Consider the following 24851-nt stretch of genomic DNA (forward strand, 5'->3'; position numbering starts at 1 on the left):
CCCACTGAAACTTTGAACATGAATTCTACACCTAAACAGCGAATGACAAGTATGGTTTACAAGGCCTTTTTTATCTGACATGCTTGCTCTCCCAGTGGGGGCATTTGTCAAATTTCCTTGGATGTGGTCAGTATTGGTGAGAGATGTGGTGATTTCATTGGTTGCGGTGAGCTCAACCAACTCCAGGTGAGTATCTTCGCAAGTAAAAGTAAGTAAAAATCTAACATTATTAATTTCTGAATATTTTTCAGTATTTTATCATAATAAGGAGTAGAAGATTAGAGATATCTGCAGTTGAACATTGTAACATTAAACCTGATTATAATGTTCTTGAAGTGGGTTTTGGCCCTGGGTTAGGCCTAGAAGCAGCCTATCAGAAGATCAAAGGTAATTCAGATCAAAAACTGTTGTATTAACCCTTTCATTACCAACCTGGCTGAAACTGGCTCTGGCTCTGTAGTACAAATGCCTTGTTTTCTTAAGTTCTGAATTAAAATCTTCCACCAAACCTTAGTCACAATTTATGTTCCTAACACTAGCTTAATGGTAACTAAGTTATTTTACTAAGTTTTTCGTTATATTTAAAATAATTGAAAGAAACACAAAGCATCTCAAAATAAATACGGTAATTAAAGGGTTAAGGTGTTGATGGTTGAATAGTTGGAAAGTTTGCTTCCCAACCACATGGTTTTAGGTTCAATCCCAATGTTTGGCACTTATATACATGTGTCTTCTGCTGTAACTTTTGACCAGCCAAAGCCTTGAGAGTGGATTACCAAACAGCCATAACGTATGTGCTCATATATTTTCTTCTTTCAATTTAGGTGGCAAAGGGAAATTACTTGGCCTTGACTTGTCGCCTTATATGCTGGAAATAGCAGCTAAACGACTGAGTGAAGGCATCAGCAATAAACAAGTGGAACTGCATCTTGGAAGTGTTATGGAAATGCCATTTGAAACAAATTCCTTTGATCGGATCTTTCACTGCAATTGTTTTTATTTTTGGCCTGATTTTGACAAATGTGTTCAAGAGCTGTATCGTTGTTTAAAGCCAAACTCATTAATGATAACGACAATTAATTATGAAAAGATAAAATCTGCAAATAAATTAGGTCTAATGAGATATGGCAATATTGATGTGGAACATTATATGAATGTTCTTAGCAGGAATAAATTCGAAAATGTAAACATGAAGACTCACAAGTACAAGAGCGAAGAATATCAGGCTATTTCCGCTTTCACAGGATCAAAAGAACAATAATTTAATATCCAATTGCTTTCAATGCTTCTACATTGGTTTACATCTTGCTATAAAGTACAGTTTCGATATAAATATATATAAAATCTACTTCATAGTCTAAGTGATTAAATTGGGAAAATTGTATCAAGTCTAGATACACCCACGGATGCATTTATTAGGCCCATCATCAATGTTGTATCCTGGGATCACTGGTGGTTTCAGCTCGTATAGTATACACTCTCATACAGGCTTAGTTTGTTCAATCCTAGGCCTGTTTCCAAGAAGTTATTGGAACCTTGCTGTATTAACCATTTTGCCTGACCATCCATGACCCATTATAATTATTCGTTAACACACCTGTAACCTATTAATTATGCTTTAATTACTAATTATATCACACAGTTTACCATATCCCAAAAAGACCATGGTCTTATTTTTTACAACAGTTCTACTTTATTGTGGAGCAATACGGATTGTTATTGCAGAGCTCCCATGACTTCCGGAAACAATGATATCTGTTTTCAACAAAGTCTGTGGGACATGTGACGGTAATTGTAGCTGCTTCTCCAGGTCAACTTTCATCTCCCAGTCCTGTGCTATGGACAGTAAACCATGTGAACTGTTCTTGAGTCTTTCTCCTTAATCACCATCTCTCCTTAGCAAAGTGATTAATCCATGGAAACTATATATATATATTAATTATTATTTGAGGGAATATAAATCCAAACTTACAGGGAAAAAAATTCAATTTAGAAAAACCTAAATCAGATTTCACACAATATAATATATATATATATACAAAATTAGAAAAAAAACACATTTTATCAATTTAAAATGAACAATTAAATTACACCATCTAGAAAATTACATATAATAGAACTATTAAAATAACAATAAAATATCAATGATTAAGTAAATTGCAAAAAAAAAATAATAAAAATAAAATAATAAATACTACCAATTATATACGTTATTATTATTTTTTTTGCAATTTATTTAATCATTGATATTTTATTGTTATTTTAATTTTAATATTTCTATTATATGTAATTTTCTAGATGGTGTAATTTAATTGTTCATTTTGAATTGATAAAAGGTGTTTTTTTTCTAATTTTATATATATATATATATATATATACAGAGAGAGAGAGAGAGAGAGAGAGAGAGAGTGAGTTATGTATATACTATTAGCATTACCTGTCATATGACAGATAACTTTGGAAGTAGACTTATGCAAAATGGATAATATCAGGAAATATGGCACTCTGGGAATTTTTTTAAATTTGATATTTATGAAATACATTTCTTGGTGCTTATGCAAAATGATGAAAGGTGTCATTATTTTCAAAAGAAAGATATTTACTTAAAATAAAACTAAATAAAAACTGATTTGTCATATGTATTTTTGCAATAAATGTTATGATTTTCTATATTTTATCAGGAGAATTTCATAAAATTCTATTTATATTATAGACTAGCGAAGACTGGTTCCCTTGGTCTGTTTGGATGATGTGGATGTGATCGTTAAGTATAAGCTATAACAGCATTTGTCAACCTTTTCATTTCGTGTCCCCTGTTTCGATTGGAGCCTCCAGCTGTATGAACATTTCCTGACCCCACCCCGTCAGAGAACAGATTCTAAGCAACTGGTTGTTTTAATGGCAGAAGAAAGAGGGAAATTCCATTAGAAAAAGTTTTAATTGATTTTCTCGGTAAGTATGGGGGTTAGGAAAAAAATACAAACTGCATTTCAATCTGTGCACCTGTCACCACAGGTGTGCCATTTTTCACGCTAATCCATCCAGCCATTTGGCTGTGAACCTCAAGACAAGACAGAATATAACGATCGCCCAAGTCCAATTTATATTCATCATCATCATTTAACGTCCGTTTCCCATGCTAGCATGGGTTGGACAGTTCGACCGGGGATCTGGGAAGCCAGAAGGCGGCACTAGGCCCAGTCTAATCTGGCAGTGCTTCTACAGCTGGATGCCCTTCTTAACGCCAACCACTCCGTGAGTGTAGTGGATGCTTCTTATGTGCCAGGCGACGCTGGCAATGGCCACGATTGGATGGTGCTTTTTACGTGCCACTGGCACAGAGGCCAGGTGAGGCTGGCAACGGCTACAATCGGATGGTGCTTTTTACGTGCCAGTCGGGGCGGCACTGGCAACGGCCACATTCGGATGGTTCTCTTACGTGGCACCGGCACTGGTATCACAGCTACAATTTCCATTGATGTTGATCGATTTCGATTTTGATTTTGATTTTGATTTTATTTTCAACACATCACACCTACATATCAGTTTGGGATTTACCTACACAAGTCTGCACTCAACCAACTTTGTTTCCTCATAATTTTCAAAAAAATAGAGATGCCTTTTATTGCAAAATTCTTCAAATACATTTCGAATGGTATAGATTACAATTACGTCAGGATCTGTGGCAAGTCGACTTTCTTTACGCATAAATTTCAGGAAAACGGGTAATTCGTTCATTCTTTTATGCTTTTCAGTCATTTGACAGCGGACATACTGGATATACTTGTTGCTTATTTTGATTATATATATATATATATATATATATATATACATACAGCCATTGCTTTTAAGAATGCAACATTAATCAACGTTGTCCTGTTGTTTATCGGGCACCTAAAAACGGTAAGTTGACAAAGAATTACTTTCAGATTGTATTAAGAATAATTAGGCAAACCCTTCAAAGTTGCAGTAATTATGTACAACTGATAATTCAGAACAGCATTGGGAAAAATATATTTCTTCAAAACTAGGCATGCCTACAAAAGTGTGACTGCCCCATCCATAAAATTGTTTCCTGATTAACTTCTGAAAATAAAATTATATTTTTTCATGAAATTTTCTCCAGATACCTTTCAGATTGTGTAGATGCGATTATATTAGAATTTAAGGAAAAATTTGGTGGGCGCTCACAGATTCATATTGACAGACATCACATTATTTATTCGAAATTTCAAGTTTCATATTGTAGATATATATATACTATATATATATATAGAATAAGGCGGCGAGCTGGCAGAAATGTTAGCACGCCAGATGAAATGCGTAGCCGTATTTCGTCTGCCGTTACGTTCTGAGTTCAAATTCTGCAGAGGTCGACTTTGCCTTTCATCCTTTTGGGGTCGATAAATTAAGTACCAGTTATGCACTGGAGTTGATGTAATCAACTTAATCCGTTTGTCTGTCCTTGTTTGTCCCCTCTGTGTTTAGCCCCTTATGGGCAATAAAGAAATAGGTATTTCGTCTGTTGTTACGTTCTGAGTTCAAATTCTGCCGAGGTCGACTTTGCCTTTCATCATTTTGGGGTCAATAAATTAAGTACCAGTTATGCACTGAGGTCGATGTAATTAACTTAATCCGTTTGTCTGTCCTTGTTTGTCCCCTCTGTGTTTAGCCCCTTGTGGGTAGTAAAGAAATATGTAAGCATAAGTATATTCATACAAGAGAGAAACCATATCATTGTGATATTTGTGCTAAATTACTTTCTTGAATAAGTATCTTTGACGACCATAAACATATTCATACTGGAGAAAAGCCGTATCATTGTGATATCTGTGAAAAATCATTCTCTGTAAATAGCACCTTAATCACTCACAAACGTATTTGTACAGGAGAAAAGCCATATCATTGTGATATTTGTGAAAAATCATTCTCTCAAATAGCAGCCTCAGTATTCACAAACGTATTCATACAGGAGAGAAGTCATATTATTGTGATATCTGTGACAGATCATTCCCTGTCAGTGGTACCTTCGTCAATCCCAAACATATTCACATAGCAGAAAAGCTATATTGCTGAAACATCTGTAATAAATCATTTTCTCGAAAATATCACTTAGCTATACACAAAAATCTCATACGAGCGAGAAGCCATGTCTCTGTGTTATGTGGTCAATCTTTGTTATAATCAGTTAATTTTTCACAAACGCATTCATGCAGGAGAGAAACCACAACGCTGTCATATCTGTGGTACATTATTCCTGCAAAGTAAACACCTAACTATACACCAGCCATATTCATACTGGAGAGAGGCCATAGAGAACAGCAATGACATTGATGATGTCAAAAGACAGGTCATGGTAAATTGTATGCAGCAAATGTACAGCTAAATGTTTGTTGGTCAGATCAATGTTTCAGTGTTGTTTTAACCAGTAATTCTATGAGTAATGATACTTTCCTGTGTAGTCATCAAGAAATGTTATCAACGAACCACATGGTTCCGGGTTCAGTCCCACTGTGTGGCATCTTGGTCAAGTATCTTACACTATAGCCTCGGGCCGACCAAAGCCTTGTGAGTGGATTTGGTAGATGGAAACTGAAAGAAGCCCGTCGTATATATGTATATATATCTATATATATGTATGTGTGTGTATATGCTTATGTGTCTGTGTTTGTCCCCCCAACATCACTTGACAACCGATGCTGGTTTGTTTACGGCCCCGTAACTTAGCGGTTCAGCAAAAGAGACCGATAGAATAAGTACTAGGCTTACAAAGAATAAGTCCTGGGGTCGATTTGCTCGACTAAAGGCGGTGCTCCTGCATGGCCACAGTCAAATAACTGAAACAAGTAAAAGAGTAAAAAGAGTATAGAATGTGCAACCAGCATAAACCCTCACATGTAAAATTGAGTTATTTATAAATATTCCCTCCTCCAAATACCGCCATCATATATTTGTTCCTTCTACCCACCCCATTCAAACCTTTTTAATAAAATGAGATGTAATATGTATTGTGATGTATCAAATGATTATTTTATTTGAACATTGTTTTCCCTTGTTTTACTAAATCTCTTGCTGAATACATAACAATATTTGAATGAAACACAGTATTACTTATTTCAGGTATAAAACAACAGATATGCATCAATGACTTGTAGGGACACTGTATTTCTTTATGCAATTACAAAGTATATTAAATTCAATTCTGTGTTATCAGTGCTATTAAATGACTTGTTGAGCTTATCTCTATAGATTTTCTATACATTAGGTATACCTGGGCTACAAAACTCCCTAACAAAATTAGTGCTGGCTGTAATTTCTACCGGAAATCTCAAGAGATAATCTAAACAGATACACAATGTCGTATTCAGCTGTGGTTTTTCTTCAAAAGTCAGTTTTGTTCCTCTGTTGCTCGGCATTGCTATATGTTTTCATGTTTGTGTATGTATTCATGTGTGTATTTGTTGTGGTAAATGTTCACATATATGTGTGTGTGTGTGAGGCTATTTGTGTCACTGTGTTTGTGTGCAAGAATGCCAAACCATACTAACCAATGACTTCTCATTTCATTTATTTCTTTCAGTTTTACTAACAGATATTTAATTTTTTTATGCTAATTGCATGAAGTCCTGATGGAATATTTCCTTGTTTCAAAAGGTTTTGATTCTAGATGTTACAAAACTGTTACAATCAGTTGCCAACCCCAGTTAACCCAGACATCAATAGTCTTCCCAGAAGTGAAATTCTGGCAATAATAGCAAGACCGAAGAGATTGTTCCTGTCATATGAAAGATGAACAAACTAGTTTGGGTCTGAAAAATTTAATAATTTATTGCATCATAAAAGAAACATTTCAAAAACGATAAACTTCAACAGCCATAAACATTTCTCCCGTGGATAATAATATCCTGTCATTTGATTAATTCCTTGCTGCTTTCTTACCTGGACTTCTGATTAGCTAGTTTGCCTGATTTACTACATAAACTCATCTGATTTGGCAGCATTTTAAGGCTTTACTGAACCACTGTAAGGACATTATATAATCATTCATTGCTCCAATAAGAAATGGCACCCACTCATTTTACCCACATTGTACCTTGCAGATAAACTCTAACACCTCATCAACTCTTTTATATTTCTCCAACTCAATCCGATCACGCCCATCCCCTCTTATAAATGTGAATAGCCATGCTGCCTCTCTGACAAGAAAGCTACTGTGTTCTGGCCACTTTTCTCATACTTAAGCCCCTCATCTTCAATTCATGCTTTACATCATAGAGAGATCAAAGTAAAAATACAGAGAGAGTTACAGGAGAGGTGGGGCGAGGAGAGGGAGTAAATTACACTGAGGTTATACAAATGAGAAGTTTGTTATATTAAAAAAAAATTAAGTTCAAATCGTATTGGGAAAGATCGAAAGTTCACAAAAGATTAGGAAGGTTGGTGTCTTGTAACTTTCTGAAAAATAGAATTTTATGAAATTCTCTTGATTAAATATAGAAAATCAAAACATTTATTGCAAAAATACTTACGACAAACAAGTTTTTATTTAGTTTTATTTTATGTAAATATCTTTCTTTTGAAAATAAGGACACCATTCATCATTTTGCATAAGCACCAAGAAATTTATTTGATAAATGTAAAACTGTAAATTACTGTAGTATATACATAACTCTTTCTCTCCTTGTATATATATATATATATATGCTGATGAGTACGGTCGCAACTGCGGTAAGTACGAAATCACAGGTGATACAAGACTAAATTCATTTTTTAAATGTCTTGCTTCGAAAAATTGCATTGGGTATGATTAGTAAAATTTTTTGGTAGAAACGACTAATGTCCCTCTTAGCGTGTGGCATGTATGTGTAATAATGCCCTCTATATATAAATTAATATGTTCAATAAGAAAGAATTATTTTCGAAATTTTTCTCTTATGAGGTTTTTCACGCTATCTACCTGATAATTTCTTGTTAAGATTCCTTATTAAGAAGTTATCCTTAATTGTTAAATAATTATATATATATATATGTATATATATATATAACTTATAAAATAAGGGCAAAAGAAAAGTTCTAATGCCAAATATGCATTTATATATATATATATAAGTGGCGGAACGTGGTTTAGTGGTTAGGGTGTCAGCACCGTGATCGTAAGATTGTGTTCAATTCCTGGACCAGGTGACACGTTGGGGTACTTAGGTCTGCTCAGGACTTAGTGCTTGCTTTTTCCATGGGTATGAGTAAGTATTTCATTTATGTCTTACGTATTTATCGTTGAGGAGGGGAAAATTCTTATGAACTAACCCCGAAAGTGGGACCAATACGGTAATAACGAATTTTTAGAAATTTCTATCGGTTTGTTTCGAGACGCATAAATTATAATGGTTATTGACAATTTTGTCTTTTTTCGGCATATTTGGCATTAGAATTTTTCTTTTGCCCTTATTTTATAAGTTATTTATAAATTTAACCTTTAAAGGTATTTTTTGATATGCTGGCCATTGATAAAATTTTTTTGAAAAATATTTTTTCCTACTACATTTGTTATATATATATATATATATATATATAAGTGGAGGCACGTGGCTTAGTGGTTAGTGTGTCAGCACCGTGATCATAAGATTGTGTTCGATTCCTGGACCAGGCGAGGCATTGTGTTCTTGAGCAAAACACTTCATTCCACATTGCTCCAGTCCACTCAGCTGGCAAAAATGAGTAACACTGCGATGGACTGGCATCCCGTCCAGCTGGGGAACACATACGCCATAGAAACCGGAAAATCGGGCCCATGAGCCTGGGAAGGCTTTAAAAGGGCGCATTTATTATTCATTATATATATATATATATATATATATGTATAAATGTATATATGTATATATGTATATAAATATATAATTTTCATGGATTAATCACTTTGCTAAGGAGAGATGGTGATTAAGGAGAAAGACTCAAGAACAGTTCACATGGTTTACTGTCCATAGCACAGGACTGGGAGATGAAAGTTGACCTGGAGAAGCAGCTACAATTACCGTCACATGTCCCACAGACTTTGTTGAAAACAGATATCATTGTTTCCGAAAGTCATGGGAGCTGTGCAATAACAATCCGTATTGCTCCACAATAAAGTAGAACTGTTGTAAAAAATAGACCATGGTCTTTTTTGGATATGGTAAACTGTGTGATATAATTAGTAATTAAAGCATAATTAATAGGTTACAAGTATGTTAAAGAATAATTATAATGGGTCATGGATGGTCAGGCAAAATGGTTAATACACCAAGGTTCCAATAACTTCTTGGAAACAGGCCTAGGATTGAACAAACTAAGCCTGTATGAGAGTGTATACTATACGAGCTGAAACCACCAGTGATCCCAGGATACAACATTGATGATGGGCCTAATAAATGCATCTGTAGGTGCATCTAGACCTGATACAATTTTCCCAATTTAATCACTTAGACTATGAAGTAGATTTTATATATATTTATATCGAAACTGTACTTTATAGCAAGATGTAAACCAATGTAGAAGCATTGAAAGCAATTGGATATTAAATTATTGTTCTTTTGATCCTGTGAAAGCGGAAATAGCCTGATATTCTTCGCTTTCATTCTTGTGAGTCTTCATGTTTACAATTTCGAATTTATTCCTGCTAAGAACATTCATATAATGTTCCACATCAATATTGCCATATCTCATTAGACCTAATTTATTTGCAGATTTTATCTTTTCATAATTAATTGTCGTTATCATTAATGAGTTTGGCTTTAAACAACGATACAGCTCTTGAACACATTTGTCAAAATCAGGCCAAAAATAAAAACAATTGCAGTGAAAGATCCGATCAAGGGAATTTGTTTCAAATGGCATTTCCATAACAGTTCCAAGATGCAGTTCCACTTGTTTATTGTTGATGCCTTCACTCAGTCGTTTAGCTGCTATTTCCAGCATATAAGGCGATAAGTCGAGGCCAAGTAATTTCCCTTTGCCACCTAAATTGAAAGAAGAAAATATATGAGCACATACGTTATGGCTGTTTGGTAAGAAGCTTGCTTCCGAACCATATGGTTCTGGGTTCAGTCTAGGAGAGCTTTGGGCTGACCAAAGATTTGTGTTGTGCAACTGGCACCCATGTTAGTGGCACACAAAAGCACCCATTACACCCTCATTTTGGTTAGGGTTAGGAAGGGCATCCAGCTATAGAAACCATACCAAATCAGACTGGAGTCTTGTGCAGCCCCTCAACCTGCCAGCCTAGTTCAATGATGATGATGATGATATACAAACACAGGTAAGCATATTGATGCAAAACAAGGTGGAAAAAAACAGTAATTGAACACTGGAGGCAGAGTAAAGTGCTTTTGGTGAAAGCAGCAAAAACATCACAAAACGGTTAGTCAGAGCTTCACGCTTCCGTTTGTCGGACACTTGTGATCTAATCTTGACCCAACTCTCTGAAGAATGGAAACGTGAAACTCTGAGTAACAGCTTTGTGAGGCTTTTGCAGCTTTAATAAAAATGTGTGTGTGTGTGGTGTGTGTGTGTGTATGTGTACACATAAGTATTTACATATATATATAGTAGATGTCAAAACTGTGATGGTAGTGATAGTGGTGTATGATGATGGTGGACAAGCTTCTTCCAGTTTCCATCTACAAAATCCACTCTCAGGGTTATAGCAGAAGACACATGTATATAAGTGCCAAACACTGGGACTGAACCTGAAACCATGTGGTTGGGAAGCAAACTTTCCAACTATTCAACCTTATTAAACACCTTAACCCTTTTATTACCGTATTTATTTTGAGATGTTCTGTGTTTCTTTCAGTTACTTTAAATATAACAAAGAATTTAGTAAAATAACTTAGTTACCATTAAGCTAGTGTTAGGAACATAAATTGTGACTAAGGTTTGGTGGAAGATTTTAATTCAAAACATATGAAATCAAGACATTTTGTACTACAGAGCCAGAGCCAGTTTCAGCCAGGTTGGTAATGAAAGGGTTAATACAACAGTTTTTGATCTGAATTACCTTTGATCTTCTGATAGGCTGCTTCTAGGCCCAAGCCAGGGCCAAAACCAACTTCAAGGACATTATAATCAGGTTTAATGTTACAATGTTCAACTGCAGCTTTCTCTAATCTTCTATTCCTCCTTATGAGAAAATACTGAAAAATATTCAGAAATTAATAATGTCAGATTCTTACTTACTTGTACTTGCAAAGGTACTCACCTGGAGTTGGTTGAGCTCGCCCCAACCAATGAGATCATCACATCTCTCTCCAACACTGACCACATCCAAGGAAATTTGACAAATGCCCCCACCGGGAGAGCAAGCATGTCAGATAACAAAGGCCTTGTAAAACATACTTGCCATTCGCAGTGGGAATACAAGTTTACATGTGGCCCCTTGGTTCCATGCATGCACACTTTGGGATAATGTGGTCCCTTGCAGATGATTCACTAGCCAAGTCACCGTCACTTATCAGAGCAGATGTCATCTGGGTTTGAAAGGAATTCTAGAGACATGCTTGAAAAAGGGCTAAATGGTCCCTCACTCCCTGTGGTCTTGCAGCATGTCGAACGAATACCCAGAATTTCTGAGGGCCCATGTCATTCATACATAGTCACTGAACCTACACTAGGTTCATTTGTCTTTTTGGCAGGTCCTGTTTTCAGTCCATCAGTCCATTAAACAGATAATTTTATAGACCCTAAAAAGATGAAAGGCAAACATTGAGTGAAATTTTGGGGGAAAGGGGCTTCTCAATTACATCAACCCCCAGTGCTCTACTGGTATTTGTTTTATAAACCCCAAATGGATGAAAAGCTTGGTTGACCTTGGCAGAATTTGAACTCAGAATGTAAAGGGCCAGAAAAAATGCCACTGTTGTAACAATCTGTCAGCTCACTGTCTTCAATAATAATAATAATAATAATAATAATAATTATCATATTAATAAAAATAATAATAATGATAATAATTATAATAATAATAATGATAATAATAATAATAATGATGATAATAATAATAATAATAGTAATAATTAAAATAATAATAATAATAATCATAATAATAATAATAATAATAATGGTAATAATAATAATAATAACAATAATATTGATATAATAATAATAATAAAATAATAATGATATAATAATAATAATAATAATAATAACAATAATAAAAATGATAATAATAATAAGAAGAAGAATAATTATAATAATAATAACAATAATAATGATAATAATAATAATAATAATAATAATAATAATAATAACAACTATAGACCCATAACCTGCTTAACAACTATGTATAAAACACTAACATCTGTCCTGATGGAATATACCTATAGTTTTTTGACAGACAGCAGCATACTCCCTAATGAACAGAAAGGATGTAAACGTGGATCCTACGGTTGTAAAGATCAACTACTCATCAATAAGATGAGCTTAGAAGATTGTCAAAAACGATACAAAAACTTATCAATAGCCTGGATAGACTATAAAAAGGCTTTTGATAGCCTACCACATAGCTGGATTAAGAAATGCCTAGAAATGTATAAGATAGCACCTACTCTGCGAAACTTTTTGTCTGTAAGTATAAGATCATGGAGAACCGCACTAACTCTGAACAGTGACAATGAATCCCTAAATGCTGGTGATGTAAAAATTTCATGTGGCATTTTCCCGGGTGACTCACTTTCACCACTCCTCTTCTGTTTAGCCTTAATACCTCTCTCAAAACTGCTCAATGATGCGCAGTATGGATATAAAATGTTTGATAAAAATATAAATCATCTCATTTACATGGATGATTTAAAGCTCTTTGCAAAAAATGACCAACAACTCAAGGGCTTACTAGCGATTGTCAAATAATTCAGTGATGACATCAGAATGCAATTTGGCCTCGATAAATGTACAAAAGCTACCTTTATCAAAGAAAAAATGACAGAAACATCTAACGTTAACCTTGACCAGCAGAATGTCATAAAAGAATTAGACCCAGCGGAGAACTACAAGTATCTAGGGGTAATTGAAGGAGACGGAATAAGGCATTCAGAGATGAAGGAAAGGATCAGGAGAGAATGCTATCGCAGAGTAAGAGCAATACTCAAGACAGAGCTAAATGCAAGAAACAGGATCGAAGCGATCAATGCATTAGCCATACCAGTCGTGACTTACAGTTTCAATATCGTTAACTGGTCAATTACTGAAATATGTAATCTTGACAGAAAAATACGAAAACTGTTGACAATGCATAGAATGCACCACCCTAAGGCAGATATAGAACGACTTTATCTGCCAAGAAAAGAGGGAGGCCATGGACTTTTACAACTGGCAATAACAATGAAGTTTGCTACAACTGGCCTAGACACCTACCTGAAAAACTCTGAGGACTGGATGTTAAAACTTATCTCAAAACATGAAAACAAGAAAACATCATACTCAGTAACAAAACAGGCAAAGGAATATCTAAGTGAATTCTGAATACAACAAATTTCGGAACTAGAGATAGACATACAAGAAACAGGCACAGAAAAAGCTAAGCGCATGAAAACCCGTGCTAAAACTGCGGCCTTAGATATTCTGAATGATAAATGGCAAGAAAAACCTCTCTATGGCAAATACCCAAAGAGCGAATAATGCAGATATTGACAAAGCCCTGACCCATCAATGGCTAATGGCCTCTGGCTTAAAATCTGAAACAGAGGGGTTTATCATAGCAGCTCAAGATCAATGCCTACCAACAAGAAACTACCAGGCCAACATATTAAAGATCAGAAGCAGTCCAACGTGTCATGTATGCCAGCAACAAAATGAAACCATTGATCATGTGGTCTCCAAGTGCAGTCTTCTAGTGCCTACAGAGTATCTCAACAGGCATGATAGAGCTGCACAATATATTCACTGGGTAATTTGCAAAAACATGGATTTGCCCCATGAAAAAACTGGTGGGAACACAATCCACCTCCAGTGCTTGAAAATGACCACATCTCACTCCTCTGGAACTTCACCATTCAAACTGACAGAAAGATAGATGCAAATAGGCCAGACATCATATTGAAAGACTTCAAACAAAGAACATGCCTCCTCATTGATATGACTGTCCCAATCGATATAAACGTATCTGTCAAGACCTACCAAAAACTGAGCAAATATAAAGATCTTGAAATAGAAATCAGCAAAATGTGGCAGCTGAAGACTAAAACAATACCTGTTGTCATAGGTGCCCTGGGAATGATAGCAAAAGGGGCTGATAGCTACCTAACTCAGATACCAGGAAACCCCAAAATGGCAGAAATTCAAAAGATGGTGCTCATGGGAACTGCTCATATCCTACGCAAAATACTTTCTATGTAATCTCAAGGTTTGAAAGAAACATTTTTTTTTTTAGACATCAACCAGTACAACACAAAAAACAACCAAATATATGGCACACTAGGCATAACAACAACATGAACTTCCAACATGTTGTCTCTTGAGGTCTCTGGGTGAGACTTGGAGCCAACTTGTACAAATATAAAGCAAAAGTCAAACATATAATAATAATAATAATAATAATGTTACAAACCTTAGTGAATCTTCCAACAATGGTTTTTTGTGGTTGTCGCAAATTTTTGGTAAATGTGTTTATAAGCATTTTGAAGTTCTAGAATTGAAAGCTGTTGTGATTTCTTGTGTCAATAGCTTTCCAAGAGAAGCAAATGTTTCCAAGAAACGAAGGTTCCAAATTAAATGACAGTCTCTGGAATTGCTGGGTTACTTACTGTGGAAAAGAACAGAATTGTGTAGAACAGGGTAGAAAAGGTAAACACATAATGGCAATATAAACCTTATAAGTTTTAACATCATCATCATCAATGTCATCATCATCATCATCATTATTTAACATTCATTTTCATAGTTTGGGCTGGATTTTTTGGGACAGATTTTTCAATAACTGGATGCCCTTCCTGCCACTAACCCCTTCTCAAGACCAGACATGTTTTCATTGAAGATTGGAAAGAAAGGATGCTGCTTGCATAGTGATGAAATTTGCTGATAACTATTATATCAAGACAAGGAGACAGTAACAAACACAAACATTCATGTATATATATACATATATAAAATTTAATAATAGGATAAAATTTTCATAAGAATTTATCAAGTAGTTAGCGTGAAAAACCTCATAAGAGAAAAAATCCATCAATTTTTTCACTTAAATATATTTATTTATATTATATAGAGGGCATTATTACACATAAATGCCACATGCTAGGAGGGACTCTAAAAGTCAAAACTACTAAAATAATTCTGTTTTTAAATGACTTGCTCCCTGTACATGTTTATTTATTTTAGTAGTTTTGACTTTAAGAGTTCCTCCTAGCGTGTGGCATTTATGTGTAATAATGCCCTCTATATAATATATATATATACTCTTTTTACTCTTTTACTTGTTTCAGTCATTTGACTGCGGCCATGCTGGAGCACCGCCTTTAGTCGAGCAAATCGACCCTGGGACTTATTCTTTGTAAGCCCAGTACTTATTCTATTGGTCTCTTTTGCCGAACTGCTAAGTTACGGGGACGTAAACACAACACCATCGGTTGTCAAGCGATGTTGGAGGGACAAAGACAGACACACAAACTCACACACACATACATACATATATATATATATATATATATATATATATATACGACAGGCTTCTTTCAGTTTCCGTCTACCAAATCCACTCACAAGGCATTGGTCGGCCCGAGGCTATAGCAGAAGACACTTGCCCAAGGTGCCACGCAGTGGGACTGAACCCGGAACCAGCCAATATATATATATATATATATATGCATACCTTTTCCTTCTTTGAACACTAATCTCTGCTTGCAAAGATGTGTTGAGGCAAGTGAAATCGAAACTGAAATCAAAATCAAAGTGAAATTTGATGATGGGCACAAGCACCATACGAGCGTGATCGTTGCCAGCCTCACATTACTGGCACTTGTGCCCCGTGCTAGTAGGGTCCTAAGAGCACCATTTGAGCGTGATCGTTGCCAGAGCGGCTAACTGGCTTCCGTGCCATATATATATATGTGTGTGTGTGTGTGTGTGTGTGTGTGTGTATATATATATACAGGAAGACATAGGATGAGGTAGTCAAGCATGACCTCAGAACGTTGGGCCTCACTGAGGCAATGGCGAAGGACCGAGATCTCTGGAGATATGCTGTGACTGCAAAGACCCGGGCTGCTTCCTGCATCAGTTCCGCATAGCCCCAGCCCATTCAAAGTACCTTGGATTGCAGAACAACCTGCTGTGCTTGAGGAGACCTATTGAGTCAAGTACATGAATATCGAAATAAATATCAATGGAAATAGTAGTTGTGATATCTGTGCCGGTGGCACATAAAAAGCACCATCCGAACGTGGCCGATGCCAGCGCCGCCTTGGCTGGCTTCTGTGCTGCTGGCACGTTAAAAGCTCCAACCGATCGTGGCCAATGCCTGACCCCCCCTGGCACCTGTGCAGGTGGCACGTAAAAGCATTCACTACACTCACGGAGTGGTTGGTGTTAGGAAGGGCATCCAGCCGTAGAAACTCTGCCAGATCAGACTGGAGCCTGGAGCAGCCCCTGGCTTCCCAGACCCCGGTCGAACCGTCCAACCCGTGCTAGCATGGAAAACGGACTTTAAACGATGATGATGATGATGATATATATAGGCATTATTAAATCTCAGAGCGAGACGTCGATCTCCTGGGGCTAAAAGCTACAGTAACACCCCCACTTTGTGGTTAGCCATATTGAGATGGCTTTTATACTTATATATATATAGGAGTGGCTGTGTGGTAAGTAGCTTGCTAACCAACCACATGGTTCTGGGTTCAGTCCCACTGTGTGGCATCTTGGGCAAGTGTCTTCTGCTATAGCTCCGGGCCGACCAATGCCTTGTGAGTGGATTTGGTAGACGGAAACTGAAAGAAGCCTGTCATGTGTATATATATATATATGCGTGTGTGTGTTTGTGTGTCTGTGTTTGTCCCCCTAGCATTGCTTGACAACCGATGCTGGTGTGTTTACGTCCCCGTCACTTAGCGGTTCGGCAAAAGAGACCGATAGAATAAGTACTGGGCTTACAAAGAATAAGTCCCGGGGTTGATTTGCTCGACTAAAGGCGGTGCTCCAGCATGGCCACAGTCAAATGACTGAAACATGTAAAAGAGTATATATATATATATATATATATATATGTATGTATGTATGTATTTATCACTTAATAGCACCAAGTGGTGCTATTAAGTTAGACATGGCCTGGTCCTATACCAGCTGAAACCTATCTAAGTTGTATGACTATATATCTCAACTAGACTACTGGCTGCTGTTACACACTGCTGATCACAATGCACTTCTTTGCATTGTTTTATCATTTGAAGGATGGCACCCCACCGTTTAGGGAAGCAGGCCAATATTCCATTTGATTGGAATGCCATTCTGTCATAGGGTTAGCCATTTATGGGTTTGTAGAGTGGAACACCAGGAAACAAAGTGTTCTGTTTAAGAACACGATGTGCTGCCCAGTCTGGAAATGAAACAATCAGGTGATTGTCAGTTGAATATCCTAACCACTATACTACGCACACACACACACACACACACATATATATGTGATCTCTTGAGCACCACCAGAAAAAAAATTTTTTTTTCCTCTGTGCCCTTCTCGGGATCTTTCCTTCTCCTTTGTTTCCGACGAAGAGCTCCGCTCGAAACGTTAAACCCTCCTTCCCTTCTTCCCTGAGCGTCAAATAATACTTTAATTGTTCCACGTCCTCGTGTTGCTGTGTTTTTTTCTGTGTTTTCTTGTTTGGATTAACTTATATATATATATATATTATATAGTGTAATACGAGTACGAGCCATCTGTATTCACTGCATTTTTTGTAGCTTATTAAAGATGTCCTCGTACGAAACGATCGTACCGAGATTTTAATCCATTCTTGTTGCTTTTTTCCTATTTGTAATCACCCCACTTGTCGTATGGTTAACACCATATAGATTTCCGGTGCATCCTAGTTAAGGACCATATTCATGTGAATTCTTTAGAATTCACTAGAATCTCAATTACTTAACCGTATATAGTGTAATAAATAAAATATATGCATACATACAAACATATATGTACGTACCTATATCTACATGTATATATACATGCATATATAAATATATATACGTGTGTACAGGACACCACAAATAGACGTAGAACTCAACGAGAAACGAAAACGTGAAAACAGCATGGAACGGACCATTTTTTTAACAACGAAAAAACAGAGTACAAGACAAACTACACAAGGAAAAATCCCCTTCATCAGCCGTCCCTAGTTCAACTCCAGCGTGTTTCGAAGGTGAGGACAGTATCTCTCTCTATATAAACGGCAGTTTGTCTGTGCGTGTTTCTGTGTGTCTGTTTTCTTGTACCCTCACCCTGACCACGGCTTTCAACCGATTCTGATGAAACTTGACACACACATAGCCCAATGTCATAATTCAAAACTAACGCAGCGAAAATTTTGAAAAGTTCCCCCAGTTCTGAAAAAAATCGATAAATTCGACATGGGGTCGAGAATCAGAAACACAACCCGCAAACTGTCTAGGGGACGCAACACCACCTTTTTTTAACTAAAAAAAAAATTTACCATCATTTTTTTCCATTTTTTTGCTATTTTTTGGCTATAACTCTCTAAAAATGCTTTATAGTTATTTCCCTTACAAACATGAGCAACGCCCGGCGATACTGCTAGTATATATATAAACAGCAGTTTGTCTGTCTGTGTGTCTGTCAGGTTGTACCCTCACCCTGACCACAGCTTTCAACCGATTCTGATGAAACTTGACACACACATAGCCCAATGTCATAATTCAAAACTAACGCAGCGAAAATTTTGAAAAGTTCCCCGAGTTCTGAAAGAAATCGATATATTCGACATGGGGTCGAGAATCAGAAACACAAACCACAGACTGTCTAGGGGACGCAACTCCACCTTTTTAACTAAAAAAAATTTACCATTTTCTTTCCATTTTTTGGCTATAACTCTCTAAAAATGCTTTATAGTTATTTCCCTTACAAACCCGAGCAACGCCGGGCGATACTGCTAGTATATATATATATATATAATTTATAAGTAAGGGAAAAAGAAAAAAATTTCTAATGTCAAAATATGCCAAAAATGTCTATTTTCGGCATATTTGGCATTAGAAATTTTCTCTTTTGCCCTGACTTATAAATTGTTTATAAATTTAACCTTTAAAGGTATTTTTTAATATGCTGGCCATTGATAGAATTTTTTTAGAAAAATTTTATCCAAAATTATATATATATATATATATATATAAAAGGAAGTGTGTTTAATTATGGATAAATCACAATTATAATGAAGAGGGTAAACAATTATGAATAGTTTATAATATATCCTTCATAATGTATTTTCACATTCCTCTTTAATTTTACATATATATATATATATATATATATGTATATATATATATATATATATATGTATATATATATGTATATATATATATATCCCAAGACATACTAGTGACCACATGGAAGCACAATTCACTATAGCTAGGACCAAATTTTGACAGATTTTAGAACTATACACTAAGAGGCAGAGACATAATAAGATGGAGGCCCAACAACTCGGGAATATACCTGCATGTGACCTACGTAAGCTCATGTAGCGCAGCGAGGGACAGAGAGGTGGTATTGAGCACAATATTTGCTGCAGCCCATCTTTTATACTGAGACAAAACAATGTACATGATAACACTTCCAATCAGTTAAAATCAGAAGCCATGAGAGCCACTGCCTGGTACTGCATCAGGGCATTTATTATTATTATTATTATTACTATTATTATTAATTTTATTATTATTATTATTATCATTATTATTATTGAGTGAGAGAGCAGTGCATGCCATCAAAGTGACATGGGGTAAATATATGAAGCCCAGTATACCCATCATGACTACCCGTCTGAAAAGGGTACACCAGGCACATGTATCACAACCATATGTGCGTGACATGGTGATCTCATATCAAGATAAACAGCACATGACCTTGCAGGTGGGGCCCAGTTAGAATTTTCTTCTGGTTGAGTAGCCCATCCCGCTCAAAAGGTCCCTGAATAAGGGTTGTTTAAGGATGTTGAACGAAACACCCATGTTTCCAGAGGTGAATTATTCAAACCCCAAAGAATCCCTCTAAACACATGGCTATGATGCTCCCCCACTACTTCTGCTCGTGATCAGAGATGCACATATCATCAGCCACTAAGGGACATGCTCAACTGGTTAAAGTCAAACAACTGACAAGCAAATCTGTGGTATTGAGCAGAATATATGCTGTAGGCCATCTTTTATACCAAGTCAAAACAATGTACATGATAACACTTGCAATCAGTTAAGATCAGAAGCCATGAGAGCCACTGCCTGGTACTATTATTATTATTATTATTATTATTGAGTGAGAGAGCAGTGCATGCCATCAAAGTGACACTGGGGTAAAATATACGAAGCCCAGTATACCCATCATGACTACCCGTCTGATAAGGCACATGCATCACAACCATATGTGCGCGACATGGTGATCTCATATCAAGATAAACAGCGCATGACCGTTTATTATTATTATCATTATTATTATTATTATTTTTATCAGTATTAAGGTGGAAAGGTGGCAGATTTGTTAGTATGCTGGACGAAATGCTTAGTGACATTAAATATAACTTTACATTCTGAGTTCAAATTCCGCCGAAGTCAACTTTGCCGTTCATCCTTTAGGGGTCAATAAAATAGGTATAAACCAAGTGCTGGGGTCAATGTAAACAACTAGCCCCTTTCCCCTGTGCCTATAACAGAAAGGATTATTATTATTTGTTTTTATATTTTACTGAGAACATCAGAAACAAAGAGATGTACTAAAATGACATATATACACTCTCTTTACTTTTTTACTCTTTTACTTGTTTCAGTCATTTGACTGCGGCCATGCTGGAGCACCGCCTTTAGTCGAGCAAATTGACCCCGGGACTTATTCTTTTGTAAGCCCAGTACTTATTCTATCGGTCTCTTTTGCCGAACCGCTAAGTGACGGGGACGTAAACACACCAGCATCGGTTGTCAAGCAATGCTAGGGGGGACAAACACAGACACACAAACGCACACATATATATATATATATACATATATACGACAGGCTTCTTTCAGTTTCCATCTACCAAATCCACTCACAAGGCATTGGTCGGCCCGGGGCTATAGCAGAAGACACTTGCCCAAGATGCCACGCAGTGGGACTGAACCCGGAACCATGTGGTTGGTTAGCGAGCTACTTACCACATAGCCACTCCTGTGCCTAATAATAATACATATGTATTATTATTATTATCATCGTTATTATTTTTAAGTTTTATAAAATTTCTTTTTCCTTCTACAAAATAATGAAATGAAAATAATTTTGTTTTGAATGGAAAAATATTTATTGCCTTTAAATAAAATAAATTTCTCATTTGTAGATTTACAATAAATGCATGTAATTTTTGTACATTTTATCAACAGGAGTGGCTGTGTGGTAAGTAGCTTGCTAACCAACCACATGGTTCCGGGTTCAGTCCCACTGCGTGGCATCTTGGGCAAGTATCTTCTGCTATAGCCCCGGGCCGACCAATGCCTTGTGAGTGGATTTGGTAGATGGAAACTGAAAGAAGCCTGTTGTATATATGTATATATATACATATATATATATATATATATGTGTGTGTCTGTGTTTGTCCCCCTAGCATTGCTTGACAACCGATGCTGGTGTGTTTACGTCCCAGTCACTTAGCGGTTCAGCAAAAGAGACCGATAAAATAAGTACTGGCTTACAAAGAATAAGTCCCGGGGTCGATTTGCTCGACTAAAGGCGGTGCTCCAGCATGGCCGCAATCAAATGAGTGAAACAAGTAAAAGAGATAGAGTAAAGAGTATTTCTATTAGAGGCACAAGGCCTGAACTTTTTCCTGTTGAGAGGAATTGGTCGATTGAATCGACCCCAGTACTTTTATTCTATCAACCCCAAAAGGATGAAAGGAAAGGGCAACCTAGGCAGAATTTGAATCTAAAACATAAAGACCCAGAAAACAATGCCCCTAATTATTCTGTCCCAAGTACTAACGATTCTACCTGCTTTACATCATTCATATCGATACTTACATATGAAAGGATATCGTGGGAGTGCGTCTGTAACTAAGAGGCAATTGGTGCAACGAAAATTTCAGCACCGTGTAATATATAACACTAGCAGTATCGCCCGGCTTTGTTTTGATCCTTTAGAATTGGAATTTTTAAAAAGTAAAAATTTTGCATTATGTAGCTTGTTATTCTCTTTAAGTGAACATTTTTCTGGTTGAAATACACCGAAAAATGGCGACATAGCAATCGAAAAATCGAACAAAATAGGGATTTTCATAGAAAAAAAAGCACCTTATTGATGTAAATAATTTTTGGTGTTAACATGGTCCGATTTGAATTTTTTCTTCTACGGAAAGAAGAGCAAGCCTTCTCAATTTTGGTCAACTTGCGCCGCAGGGTCTTGGAGGAGATAGTGTTAGTTGAAGGCTACCAAACCTTCCATACACAGACAACTTCAGCTTTATATATGTATATAATATAATATAATATTTCAATGAAATTAAGTCTTTATGTGTTTTTGAATGACTAACGTTTGTCTTCCTGCTGTATTTGTTTTAGTTTTAACACAATCTCAAATCAAGTTACTTACCTGGCAGGTATTCCTCCTATTTACATAATATGGATCCAGTATTTAGCAACATGTCACCATATGCTTAAATAATCAGAACTTTAGTTAGAATACATAATGATGATTCCGTGACAACTAATTTTTTTCTGCTAAACCACACAACTTTATCTTTTTCTCTGTAATTTTGTAACAAGTCTTATCTTATGAGGTTTCAGCTTATCTTTTATTATTTATAACCTCAGAACTTATAGTTCACAAGTCCAACCTATAGGAGAAAACAAATATGAACCACAATGAAATATAAATCTCTTTTCTATTTGATATAGTTATCAAGGATGAAGAACTGTTAACTAGACAATGAGATTTAAATTAGTTAAAATTGCTTGTTTACTGATAATTATTATCTTCTTGAATAGGTCATGGAGTTGGTAGTGTGATTATGAAGATAAGACTCAGTCTAATTAAAAATAGTGCGAGTTGATTAGGTTGATGGAAGCTGAGACAAACATGTTGTGTGTCTCTCTGTGTTGAGATGCTGGGATACTCGTAAACGAGCATCCCCAGCACACAAGCAGTGTCGTTCGTTTCCAATATTTTTTTTTTATTAAGACATTTTCGGTCATGAGGAAATATTACTCCTCTATTTGGAAAGAGGTGAGTGTTGGAGACAGGAAAGGCATCCAGACTTAGAAACTGCTTCAACGATTTTTGTCTGACCCACGCGTGGTTTTAAAGATAGAGGTGGTTAGATATAATAAAGTATTGGGAGATCATTATCCTAACCTCATGGTTTCGGGTTCAGTCCCATTGCATGGCACCTTGAGCAAGTGTCTTCAATTTTAACCCCAGGCTAATCAAAACTTGTAAGTGGATTTGTTATGCTAAACACAGTACAGACAATATTTACCAGGATCAAAACGTTTATATTGGCACAGTTAGTCGTATATATGAAGACATACATAAGCAGTTAAGGGTTTTCCTTCAGAGAAGGATTTATCTTGTATCTTAATGATATTCTTGTATGAATGTGTTTGCAAAAAGTTCAGGGAATTCGTTGAATGAATAAATTCATACAACAATGAAATGGCTTCTCTCCCGTACTAATTACATTTTTGAGTACTTAAAAAAATTTAATGAAATTATTGTATACAATGCTCAGGGGCACCACAACTTGTCAAAAGTGCGTATAAAGCAAATGCAGTAATGTACAAATATCTGGGAAGTGAACAGTTTTTAAATCAAAGCTGGACATCTTCCTGTCTAGAATCCCAGATGAACCTACCCCATGGCAAGAGGTGCAAATGAGAGTAACTATATCAAACTCCTTTCTTCACAAAGTGTCACATATTAGAGGAGCTTCTTCGTAATAACAGTGTAACACAAAACGGTGGTGCATCAGCATGGCCGCAGCTCTGAGCTGAAACTAAAGGTAAAAAAAAAAACCTCGAGGAATTCTAGATAAGATGTGAGTGAGAGATAAGCCCATCATCACACATTGTGATGGCATTTTCTCAGGAAATATTTAATCTAAGATGTGAGAGACAGGTGGAGTCCATAGATGGATAGTAACTTTGTCGAGAAATTCTTTTGCCCCACACAGTTGTAGGTCCTTACTGATGTCTGGAGCTGTACTATTGGTTTAGTAGAACTTGTCAAGAAAATGAAACCTATTTCTTTACTACCCACAAGGGGCTAAACACAGACAAACAGATTAAGTCGATTATATCGACCCCAGTGCGTAACTGGTACTTATTTAATCGACCCTGAAAGGATGAAAGGCAAAGTCGACCTCAGTGGAATTTGAACTCAGAACGTAGCGGCAGGCGAAATACCGCTAAGCATTTCGCCCAGCGTGCTAACGTTTCTGCCAGCTTGCCACCTTGTCAAGAAAATGAAACCATTGATGTGTCACACAGGAATCCAACCTCTGCTTTATAGAACTGTATTAGGAGTTAAAAAAGACTCCGCCGGTTACGACGACGAGGGTCCCAGCTGATACGATCAACGGAACAGCTTGCTCGTGAAATTAATGTGCAAATGGCTGAGCATTCCACAGACACGTGTACCCTTAACG

At 36.3% G+C, this 24851-nt stretch overlaps 2 protein-coding genes across 2 annotated transcripts in view; one reads left to right on the forward strand and one right to left on the reverse strand.

Annotated features, from left to right (window-relative positions):
• The window catches only part of LOC118768251 (uncharacterized methyltransferase YdaC-like), a 7366-nt gene extending 6018 nt beyond the window's left edge, over nucleotides 1-1348 (forward strand). The window contains exons 3-4 of the mRNA XM_036514344.1: nucleotides 252-387; nucleotides 825-1348. Of these exons, the coding sequence (XP_036370237.1) occupies nucleotides 252-387; nucleotides 825-1261 (573 nt within the window). The 3' untranslated portion in view covers nucleotides 1262-1348. The remainder of the gene's footprint in view (nucleotides 1-251; nucleotides 388-824) is intronic.
• A 5591-nt stretch (nucleotides 1349-6939) lies between these two features.
• LOC115225346 (uncharacterized methyltransferase YdaC-like) lies at nucleotides 6940-22952 on the reverse strand. The gene is made up of 5 exons (XM_029796296.2): nucleotides 22799-22952; nucleotides 14579-14773; nucleotides 11036-11171; nucleotides 9545-9995; nucleotides 6940-7262 (listed from the first exon to the last, which is right to left on the reverse strand). Exons 2-4 carry the CDS (start codon nucleotides 14645-14647, stop codon nucleotides 9559-9561), a joined length of 642 nt encoding a protein of 213 aa, XP_029652156.1. The 5' UTR covers nucleotides 14648-14773; nucleotides 22799-22952; the 3' UTR covers nucleotides 6940-7262; nucleotides 9545-9558.
• Nucleotides 22953-24851: the final 1899 nt, after the last annotated feature.

This window comes from Octopus sinensis, linkage group LG27, assembly GCF_006345805.1.
Source record: "Octopus sinensis linkage group LG27, ASM634580v1, whole genome shotgun sequence".
Classification (NCBI taxonomy): domain Eukaryota; kingdom Metazoa; phylum Mollusca; class Cephalopoda; order Octopoda; family Octopodidae; genus Octopus; species Octopus sinensis.

Excerpts from the sequence above, each read along its gene's own strand:
- LOC115225346 (XM_029796296.2), bottom strand. The coding sequence starts at position 14,647 with ATGCTTATAAACACATTTACCAAAAATTTGCGACAACCACAAAAAACC. Across the intron at positions 11,172-14,578 it reads TTGTTGGAAGATTCACTAAG|TATTTTCTCATAAGGAGGAA; the intron begins GTTTGTAACATT and ends AATATTTTTCAG. Across the intron at positions 9,996-11,035 it reads AGCCTATCAGAAGATCAAAG|GTGGCAAAGGGAAATTACTT; the intron begins GTAATTCAGATC and ends CTTTCAATTTAG.